The following is a 12,426-nucleotide window of genomic DNA, read 5'->3' as shown; positions in this document are numbered from 1 at the left end:
GTCCTTTTGATGGTCTTATGAATGAGAAGAAGTGGGAAATACACGTCAAAAAGAAAGGAACAAAACAACATAAAAAAAACCCAAAAAATCGACAGGTCAAGATACGGTCTGCAATATTAGACAACATTCTATATATCATAAGAATCTCATAATCGTCAAAAAGTCTTGAAAAGTTGTTTATCATCCCTATGTTGACCTCTAGTATCTTTTGGTATTTTCGTTTGTTCATTCTTTAGTATTGCTTGATTGATCTGTCATTTGGCGTTTACCCCATGCCTATGTTTATTTGTTTATATTAAATAAAGAGCCAGTTTTGCTAGATTTTATTTAATTACAATGGTGTTGATGAAGCTTTCATATATCAATAAACTATATGTGACGCTTCAAATCAAATGATAATATCTCATTTTATATTTTATTTGCAAGAAAGTCAACTGTGTACTAGTTTTCAGAGCGTATAGAATCGCTTGGTTAACAAGGAAAATTAACTTTAAAAGACTCATACCAAACAGATAATGTCTACATGTACAAAGGTGTAAAAATGTTAGCAAACAGTCTTTGACAGTTTTCTGTTTGAATAAAAATAAGGTCTTATTCGTGTTCTCGTTGTCGTCCACTTCTTTACACAATTTTTTCCCGAGAGTAATGTTGAAGCTCGGAGCCGAAAAGTAAACATTTAAAAATTTCGTGGTAGAAACATTTGCATATTTCAGGTAAATGCACAATTTATTTTTATGAACTTAAGGAAGTTGATCTTGCTTAAGACATAACTCTTCAAAATCACTGGTACTCTTTTGTCAACCATTTTCATAGATTTAATTTAATTTTGTTTTATAAGAATGCTAAAAAGGCATTGATGAAACTGACAATTACAAACACATAACCGATGTAAATAGTTGGCTCCCTTAATCCAGGTTCTTACATAAACATTTGTATACGTAGAAAAGGGAAAAAAGAAAGTATGGTCTATAGTCTGTAGAAAAGATGTCTATTGCTTACAAATATTCAACACTTGCTCCTATATAGTTGTTTATCTTTAAAAGAAAAAATAACTAAATTGGGTCAACGATCACCTATCCGATTTCAGAAACTGAAGATTGCATGTCTCGAGGTCTGTACGAAAGTCTCTATAGGTATAATGCTATCAAGGTAAAAGAGAGGCGAAAGATACCAAAGGGACATTCAAACTCAAAAGTCAAAAATAATTTGACAACGCCATGGCTAAAAAGAAAAAGACAAACAGACAAACAACAGTACACAAAACACAATATAGAAAACCAAAGACTGAGCAACACGAAACCCCACCAAAAACTGGGGGTGATCTCAGGTGCTCCAGAAAGGTATGCAGATCCTGCTCCACATGTGGCACCCGTCGTGTTGGTCGTGTTGGTACAAACCCGGTAATAAGTCTAATTCGGTAGGTCACATTCGGAGGAAAAAAGGGAGACGGGATTGTATTTACGACAATAGGAACATCATCTGTGAAACGGTTATTCCATAACAGTCAACCAACTCAAAGGGATGATTTCAATTTCACCACTTGGAACTCTTGGTTTAATAGTTTCCTTGTGAGCAGCAACCCTCTATCAAGGAAACCATGACAGAAAATACAAGCCTGTTTTTTTACTAAACTACAAAGAGCGCCGCAACAATTCCAAATAAAATAGATTTTTTTCTATGTTTTATAATTCTGGTGGACAATAAAACTATCGTTACATATGAAATACCACGTATCTTACCAAATTTATAATTCTGGAGGTCAATAACACTATCGTTACATATAAAGTACCACGTATCTTACCAAATTTATAATTCTGGAGGACAATAACATTATCGTTACATATAAGGTACCACGTATCTTACCAAATTTATAATTCAGGAGGACAATAACACTATCGTTACATATAAAGTACCACGTATCTTACCAAATTTTTAACCCATTTCTCTGACGTCAGTCTATTGTTCTTACAGTAGATTATTTTTCAAGAATCCACTGACCACTTCGTTAACTTACGATAACTTATTTTATAACTTTAAACTGTTAACTTACGATTTTTTATCCTCTCAAAAACGAGTTGCATATGAAGGGTTCGAACTCGCGCGTATTTTCTTCATAATCAGTAGAGTCTTCAATCTTTGCATGATACCACTATACCACGAGTGCTGACATATATCAATATCTAAATAACAATCTTAAAGCGCACAGCTGTCAATACATGTCAATAAACTGTATTTCTGTCTTAGAGATAATTCGCTTTTGTTATCTAATAAAGTATATATACTATGTCTGGATTTATTCATGTTCTTTTCAAGTTTATTTAAATTGTTTTATTTTGGGCGTTATTTTTTTAAGTAAGATTATGTTCTACATTTGAACTTTCTTGAGTATAGTTATATAGCAGTATAGAAATATCTTAAAAAAGAGTTTATTCACGATGTCAGGTTTGAACATTGGTCGATTTTCAACATCGTTGTAATGAACCGATGTGAGTCTTTATACGATTGTGGCTATTATACACTAGTTCTAAACGCTAGAGAATCAAGGAATTGTATATATTAGTACAATTCCTTGATGAAATAAACATCCATATGCCCATTACACTTGTCCATTTTAACGTACAAGAACTTTTCCTTTTCATCATAGCAAATGCTTAATTATGGTTTTAGTCTTATAATGATATCGTACTATCAATAATTTTTCTTTGTTTGACTATAAATGGTCCAAATATACATCACGTCAACATTGAACGGACTCTAGTTTGAATAAAGTGTGATATATAAGCTACGACCGTAAAACTACTTCTTTGACCGTAAAACCAGAAACAAAATTATCGCCTTTAAATGAAAATGAAGTATGTAATACCTGTAAGATTAAAACAATATTTTTGTCGAGAAAAAAATTATAATGAAAAAATGGAGATTCAGAATGCGTACCACAGATAATAATAGTTTATTGACTGGTTTACGATGGATGCCAAATGTAATAACGTTAAAACAGTTTCAACAAAATTCATGTATAATTGTTCAAAAAAAGACCTTAAGCAATTATTTTATTTATTTCGGAAAGCATCATTAACTGGAGCATCATGAAAGTAGTATTATGGCAACTACGTTAAATATATATATTTGACTTAGTACGGTTTAAGTGTAGGCAATCTTTAATCAGCTGTACACAATCACAGATTGCTAAATACTATATATGTAAATTTCAAAGGTTTCTAAATTTTGGTAATTAGAATTTTTTAACTATTCAAAAAAAGGTATATTTATATATGTCTTTTTGAATAAATCATAAAGACCAAAATCTATATAATTTAAATACTTTGTAATGATAAAACATTAAATGAAATATAAATATACAAGTATGAAATCTGGTAATAAAAAGGGGAGCTAACAACCCATTTAAGTTATATTAAACTGATGTTAACTTAGATATAGACGTGAACCGTGTGAATATAATCATTTCCAGCTATTATAGAATAAAAAAGACAAAATGCGAAATTATTTTTATGAAATTCCGTTGATTCATTGTCAAAACATAAAACAGACAGTCGTTTTACTAGAAATGGGTTAAGCTAGAGAATTGATAAGAAGTAGTGGATTTGGAAACGATATACGAATCCACTACTTCTTATCAATTCTTTACTACATAATTCTGGAGGACAATACCTTATCGTTACATATAAGGTACCACGTATCTTACCAAATTCATAATTCTAGAGGAAAATAACACTATCATAACACCACGTATCTTACCAAATTTAAAATTCTATACATATAAAATTGTTAATTGCCTATTAAGGATTTCATGACACTAAGATATGATATGATATTAAACTTAATATGCAAAATTTGTCGTCTGAAAAATCCTCATTATATGAAAAAGGGAGATATGATATGATTGTCAATGAGACAACTATCCATTAGAGTCCAAATTACGTAGAAGTAAGCAACTGCCTAAGTCACTGTACGGCTTTCCATAGGTTTTGAGTGGAAAAATAAAACAATATATAGTTAAGATAACATTGTATGCTTACAAGTGAACAAAGTTTGTGATTGCACTACAATGTCTTTCGATAAAGCTTAAGGGGTATTTAACGATTAAATTATTTCGTAATATAAGTAAATAAGTCTTTATGTATCTGTATCTAACTAACAGCAAAAAACAAACAAACAAACAAACAGTAAAAAGGTTAACATGTGAAATTGAAATAAACGATGGGGCGGTTTTAAACTTGCAGTGAGGTGAATTTTTTTTTTGCTCCGTGTTGGAGGCCTAACTGTGATTTAGAGATGAAGAACAGCAATAAAAGCGCTGTTCCTTTTCTTTTAGTGTGTTTTGTGCTGTGCATGTACTGATTTTTTGTCATGGATGGATACCCCATATCCTTTGCTTTTCTATTTCGTCGATCTATTTGAGAAATATAAATTACGAGTAAGGTATATAAACTATAATAGAAGCGAAAATAAATAATATTTGAAAGTTATCCATAGTCACTCTGTCCTATAATAAAGTATTGACACTGTAGATTTGTGTTTATTGGGTTTGAAAATTAGACATGCCCTTTCTTTGTAGCTGAATTCAATACATGGTGAAAATCCATTTGAAGGTCAACAAGGCTTCTAAAGATGTTTTAATATCTCTGATGTGCATTATTAGTCCATGTTACGATCCTACTACATTCTATATTGCTACTCATACGTTTTAATTTGATTCTCAAGGGTGTATCTAATGTTTTCACATCAATAATAAGTCAGCAAGTGGGAACAATAAAACAATAATCATACAGAAGTCTTTATTGATGCTTAAAAACATAGATATATCTGTCTGAAATTTAAGTTAAAAGTCAGATGCAAAAGAAATCATTATATCGGATTATCTATCAATTGAAAAGAGTTAGCTATTTACATTTAATAAAGATATTTAAATGAAACAATCATTCGTACACATAAATGTTCTTTTTAATTAACTAAACAAACTATGAAAAATGTTTTGATTTTTTACTGTTTCATTGAATACAACCTAATAACAATGTTAACACCTCACACGGAGCCCTATAAGACTCAACATCATCTAATTGGATTGTAGCATGAACCATATTTACTTAATAAAATGTATGATATCATTTGCAAACAATATAAACATTGGAAACATTCACAATTTTCGCTAAAGGACAATTATTAACTTTCGTGGTTTTGCAGAAAGATAAAACAGTGACGGAGTCGTGGTTGGTGGGCATTGAGTTTGGTCGAACATTACAAATAGAAAAATACTGAAATAAATGATGTTGTACTTAAACTTAAAATAAGTTCGTAGGGTTTATAATCCTACAGTATTAATTGTTTTTGAAGGAATATAAATTACAGGGCACCCATACATATAGCACTAATTTTCCGACTTAGACATAAGTAAAGATGAAATTTGCATGCAAGGAAACTTTAAGTGTTGATGCTTCTTAACGTGTTGTATATTTGATATTTGATTTGGAATATTTCATGACGGTTGTTCTATATAACTAGCACTGTGTGGTCCTGGTTTTCCAAAGATAACATCGGTCGAGTTACCAGTCAATCGTTACTGTTATGCTTTAAAGGACTTGCAAAACTAGTATTTACTGCTTTTCCACATATCATTTAGAATTAAACCCGATAGCACTTCTTAATCAGAACATAGTGTCGAGGCAGGGTGATATATCTTGCTGTAGTCTTGCTTAAAAACTCGACTCAGCGTGTTGTTTTAGTACTGTACTAAAAGTGGTATATATTGGAACTTGACACAAACATGTTATCGCACTGAATATTTGCCACTGGATTTTATAAGACCACCAGTCAATTAGTATGTCGATCAATCATAAAGTCTAGGTAAAGTATCGGAGTAAAAACTGTGAAAATCACCAGAACATAGACAAGATGACGACACTGTTACATATTGTAGCATATTCCAAGCGATTAAAAATCATATATTTCAACTTTCATAAGATACGAAAATAGTAAGCAAAATAGAGATTTCAGTATAATATCAGATTTGTAACTACTTTGTTATTATCTAAATGTAATGTATTGGCCTTAACGAACGAACCAATGAAATAACTTCCAATGAAATCTTACAGAATGAGTAAATTAAGCGTGATAAGGCAAACTATACTTCCTGTAAAATAATTATAGCACGCCAATGAAAATATAACCTTGTTTCTATAGTTTAAAGAGAAATATTTATAAGCATAACACACTAGTACGATTGCCTTCAATTGTGTTTCACAATTCAATTAACCTACTTAGCAACTTTAGCACTACTTAATGTATATTTAAATACTTTGTCAGATAATTAGTTCCAAATCACGAATTTCAGCAGAGAAATCTTAATTTCTGATATAAATTAGTTATAAGTTTCGTGTAGAAGGAGTCAAAATTGAGATTAACTTGCGATGTATGAACTGTTTTCTCAGCGAAGATAGAGGAAATATTAAAAGTCAGAAATATATGCAATACTGTGAACAATCTGTTTCGATTTAAGACTTCCTACTGTCACTTTGGTTAATCCACATTTCCGACTATGAATGGTATTTGTATTTCTTGATTTTGATTCATTGTATGTAGTATTGTTTCAGTTTAAGCATATGATTTTATAATTGATTTTAGCTATATATAAATAATTTGGTTTTCAACAACAGTTTTAAAGATTTTTTTGTCTGAATGTAGAAATGTGTGAGTAACCATTATAGTGTGCTCTCGTCGGGGCATCGCCTTCTTGCACTTTCCTCAACAGTAATTTGTAAAGATAAAATCAACACGCGTACCAAACCAATGACACCTAGAAAAGTCATCCAGGTCAATACGAACATCCATATAAAATAATTGTACTTTCATAAGTATTTTACACGTTAGTTTGTCTTTCATTCTATACTTTAACGTAAGATATTTTACATGCAAACGTTTTTTTTTATTATATTTTTATCACTTAAAACGGAAACGAATGCTTAGAATACAAACGGTCTCGCAATTTCAATAGTCTATGTGAAGACAGCTATCAGAAACATATTGGTCAATTATTTGGTATTTAGTTTCTTTTCTCTTTTGTCATGAACTCAGCTTGTTCTTCGAAAAGTTTAATTTTACAATTTAATGACTAGATAGATGAGTCTCCAACGGTCGAGACGAAATCTAATTTCATTCTTTTTGCGGAGATGATTAATTCAATATACGTATATATATTGCTTTTGAAATGCAAGACTTCAAAATTTAACTTACAAATTTTGAAATGATGACGGCTATTTAAACTGGTTTTGATATTTTATACTACTAATGTAACCCTTATGATAGAATATGTTTAAGCAATTATAAAATTGTGCAATACCATTGTTATGTGTCAGGTTAAATGCCATTATCGACATATCAAATAAAACTCATATTAATTTATTGGGAAACTAAACTGTCGATGATGAAAAAATTTTTTTTTAAATTAAACAGACGGACTAGATCGAACCCGAATAATTCAATCCTTCCACGTAATCGATCTCTCCTACTTGCCCATCGCAGATCAGCGGAATGTAATGACTAAATTATGCGGGACCAGATCACATATGGATAAAACATAGTTATCTATGTCAGTTTGAAAATTTACGTACAATGTAATTGAAGTCCAAACCGTAGAGATAATACCTACAAGTTTCATTGAGCCATTTCCTGTATCAATTACAAGTGTTGTATATGAGGGTTCTGATTCCTATTGATATTAATTAGTCACCATATCACACTTCTAAGAATAATTTCTACTGATATATACATACTTGAGAAAAAATAAGGCAGCAGGTTATTAGATCAAATATTGAGTGACATTATAAGGAGTACTAAGAAAAAGACCAAAATAGATGACAACGTCCAAATATAATAAAAACGGATAATACTTTATTCTATATATAAAACTTATCAGGAAACTGTCAATAATTTGTAACCTGTATCTTAATGTCAATTGATAATGGACGACGTTATTCTTAACATTTGAATCACACATTTTAATAATGTTTTTTATGGTATAGGTTAATGAAAATCTTCCAACTTCCGTTGATGAACCTAGTTTTCAAAGTCAAAGGATGAGTGTCACGATCTCTTTAGTCAAACGAAACCCCTGCAACAATTCTTTAAGGTGTTATTAGGTAGCTTGTTGTAAGGCAACATCACTATCCCTATCCAACGTGGTATTCCAAATTCCCCGCCCTTTATCTCCTGCAACCCAAGGTACAGAATCTACTTATTATTATAATATATTATTTTGTTTGTTTGTTCTGGTCCTAATATGCATAAAATATTTGCCACATCCAAAGCAAGAAACAATCATTCTAATGTTCAACACTGTTCATACTTACATAATGGCGTCTCATTTTATAATTTGTTCGAAATATCAACACTTTGAAACAAATTATCAGCGTCAATTGTCGTTATTTACAAAATAGTATCTACACAAATTAAACAAAATGTATTCCAGAACATGACATAACCGAGGTATATGAAATATTTTGTAAAATTGGAGACGCTTTCCCTGCTGACGCACCCGGTCTCGCTCCTTTTGGAGTTTGTGCGATTCTCTCATTTTTTGTTTTTCTTGATTCTCTGAATCAAGCTATGAGATTTGAACTTCGCTAAACTACTGTTGCCTTAATTTATAATTGTAACGTTAACAGTAAATAAAAAAATATAAAAGAAAGTTTAACTTCATTAAAAAATAACATACAAAACAACAGCATAGATACACTTTAAATGATGATAAAAGTAAGCTAAAGAGGTACCCAAACGTTACGTATTAACGAATATATGCGTAGAAAACAAAAAAAAAAACTTATTTCACAGTAAATGGATACATCAACTGTCGATTCGTAATTCAAGCAGACCGTAAATATATATGTATTAAGCAAGAGGCGGAATTATAAATTTATAACAAAATACAATATAAGTAAAGCAACCCACCAGTACTTAAATAACATGAATTAAGAAACATAGGGGATCATGGACATGGTCTGCTGAAAATGTAAAGATAGAGCCAGTAGACAAATGAAATGTAACACAAGAATGAACAGATAGCAAAGATTAAATATTGATCAGCATCATTATGACCATATCAACATGATGATATGAACATTTTTGATCAAATAGCATACTTATAGTTAAAGGTTATTGCTTAAATTCTATCAAACCTCAAGTTAATAACATTAAACGATGCTAATATTCGTAAACGATGCTAATATGCGTTTCGACCAATTCATTGATGCTGGAGTCCATTATAAATTTGTAAATCCAAAACATAGTATTAACTTTGAAGAGCTTATATAACTGAAAATTACAAAAAGGATAGCCAAACAGTGTCAACTATCTGCATAAGAAAGAAGGATTCTTGAATTAAAAACGGTTTCCTAAGTTTTATCATTGCAAATGTCATGAAAACAATATCCGTATTTTCATGCCAGTATCGTAGTCCTGAGATACAGGGATGGTGATACCTTCGTGACTAACGGTCCATCTGCAGGGTTTAATTTTTGGCAGTTCGAGGCTTATTGAAAATTCTACATGTGAACATCTTATTTTCAACAGATTTTTGAATTATCCTGATTAGAGGGCAACGTAGTGACAGGTTAATATTGAGAAAAAAGGTCCTATATTTGGTTAACTTGAAAATATCCATGGGGTGAAATCCATAATGTTGCTTCTCATTAGATAATGTTAAAATAAGGGCAAACAAAATCTCGATATTGCGGACGTACCATCTACCATTTTTACATTGTGATGCAGAAAACGTATCATTGCGTTACCAATATTCAAAAAGAAACAGTCAAATTTCTACTAAGAGGAAGAGAAACTGACAACAACATTGCAAAAAAACGACGAAAAAACAAACAACAGTCTACAGAACACTAGATTGTAAAATAAAAATTGAGAAAGACGATCCAAAAAAAAAAAAAAAAAAAAGATCGAAAGTAATCTCATGTGCTCCGGAAGGGTAAGCATGAATATTATTATATTTGGCAGATTATGTTTTATTGAATATTTTAACATGTCTAATGAGATATATATCAATTTTTAAACAATTTGAAAAAAATTACACTGAGTAGAGGGCAACGTAGTGACTTTTTAAATGTAGGAAAATATAGTACCTTTCTTTGGTTAACTTGAAAATATCATTGATATAGATATTTATTGAGGAAATTGATTCCATCTGTATGAATTTAATAAAATGTGATATTTCGCATTTAGCTGATACAGTTACTATCATTGTCCTTTCAATTTTTATCTTTTGCTAACTAAACTTATGTTAAAGTTCATAAATATACAGCTTTTAATTTCAAAGGTCATTATATGAAAAAAAAATACATTATATAATCTGCAAATAAAAATCTGTTTAAAAACAGTAAATTTTGATTTTGATATCGTATAAATCGTATAAACCCACTCTATGCAATTTCAAAAATGCAATAAATAATTTTATGGAAAAAATGTTTAAATAAACGTCCGTGAACTCAAATGTCTGCAAAATTTAAACCATGTTGCTCTGAATATGGCCTAATCCTATCGTTGTAATAAAAAATGCAACGCACGAATATAAATGATATTTAGGTTGAGAGTAAGGTTTCATTCGAATAGTTCATTTGCAAAAGGATTTTAATGTCATAACAAATGCATTACAGTATTTTCATGTATGAATAGTCTATGAAATTAAAAGATTTTAAAAACTTACAGACAGAACATATTAAGCAGAGATGAAATTTCATCTTCAATTTGCTCTTCATTGGCAATGAAAATTTCAGTCCCTCCTAAGGGAAACAATTCATACAAATGGATCTATAATTACACGTCAGGGTCAACTACGGAATTGGAAAATAAACTATTGCTTTATCATAATTACCTTGTGTCACCTGTATAACGTTGTTACTCCGTAGGGTAAAACTCATACAGACGTAAACAATTCTGTAAAATAGTTGAACACAACTTCATAAATTGGAATAATTTTGTGTGTGTTTAGTACTTGAAGCTTTATATTTCTTCCTGTTTTTTTGCACCAGTTCTTAATTATTTCAAATTAACATACCATGGTAGTTATGTAAATGTATTGTGCTTCTTTAAAGACGCAAAGAGGTACAACGTTACAGAATAACGGATATGTTCATCATTGAGAGTTCATTATGTAGAGAAATTACAACTTTTACCAAGAGTCAACTGCATTATCTTGACGTGATTGTCACAGCTGTGATGAAGCATTTTGCTGCAGTTTTTCCTTACCGATGAAACTGAGATCCAGCCTTTGTGATGTTCACATACATATACTATTCACTATTGTTTCTGTCAGTATTGTTTCTAGATCTTTGGATGAAATACAGATTATATTTCATTACATTAGTTAAGATTTTAGATAAAATTGAGAATGGAAATGGGGAATGTGTCAAAGAGACAATAACCAGTCCAAAGAACAGAACAGCCCAAGGCCACCAATGGGTCTTCAACCCAGCGAGAAAATCCCGCACCCGGAAGCAGGCTTCAGCTGGCCCCTTAACAAAAATGTAGATCCTTATTTTGCTTATCATGTACACAATGTATTGCAGAATGTATTGAAGATGAAAATAACCATAGTTCAAAATGACAGCCAAATGTCAAGTAATTGCAAAAGTTTGTCAGCCTAGTAATATCACGATAGTACAGTTTATTATTGGTATAAGTAAAATTGTATAAATATCAGGAGCACTTAAGGATTATGTACCCTTGTGTTGCTTCAATGCTAAACATATGGAAATTTTATAGAAAATCCACAGCCTTTCCACTTGTACTCTCATATTTGGCAATTCGGTACTTGATAGATAGAGGATTATTGCATGCGGTGCTAGCAATGATTTCCTTAAAACAAGTTTATAAATTTAGTTATTGGTTAAAATAAATAAAAATTTGAACCAATTCAAGTACACTTTCTAGGGTGCGCTTGACTTTAGTGACTCAGCACGAGGTGTTGTGGAATTTAAAGGTTGTTTAGGACTTTCTGTAAACAATAAACGCTAGCTGATCATAGAAAAACAAGTGAGTAAGCTATGATTCAAATTTTATAACAAAAATCTCTGTATTAAAGTCTGTGGATTTTCTACGAAATTCTTGATTTTATTTTCACCAAATTCCCCTTTTCTATTAAATGCAATGAAACTATCAATAATTATGCTTTGCCCGAAGTTTCCCCTCGGTATATATACAAAATGACCCATCTTTATTATTTATTATATTTTCTGTTTTGATGCTATTGCAATTTGAAAAGTTCATAATTCACAGGCCACAGAAGGGGTCATAAACCTTAATAATGCTCATAATGAGGTTATCCTGTATATTTGTGTTTAATTCTTTGTATCAATCAAAATATGATTTCCAATTTTTTCTTTTTAATAGAGGAGTTGTGTCCTTGAT

At 30.9% G+C, this 12,426-nt stretch overlaps 1 protein-coding gene across 1 annotated transcript in view; it reads right to left on the bottom strand.

Moving 5' to 3' along the window:
* Positions 1-12,426, bottom strand: part of LOC127715338 (uncharacterized) — a 42,421-nt gene that overhangs the window by 15,097 nt on the left and 14,898 nt on the right. The window contains exon 3 of the mRNA XM_052221370.1: positions 10,892-10,953. Coding sequence (XP_052077330.1) covers positions 10,892-10,953 — 62 coding nt within the window. The remainder of the gene's footprint in view (positions 1-10,891; positions 10,954-12,426) is intronic.

This window comes from Mytilus californianus, unplaced genomic scaffold (genome assembly GCF_021869535.1).
Source record: "Mytilus californianus isolate M0D057914Y unplaced genomic scaffold, xbMytCali1.0.p SCAF_9, whole genome shotgun sequence".
NCBI lineage: Eukaryota > Metazoa > Mollusca > Bivalvia > Mytilida > Mytilidae > Mytilus > Mytilus californianus.
The sequence above is the reverse complement of the archived record's forward strand: the minus strand, read 5'-3'. Positions and strand labels throughout refer to the sequence as shown.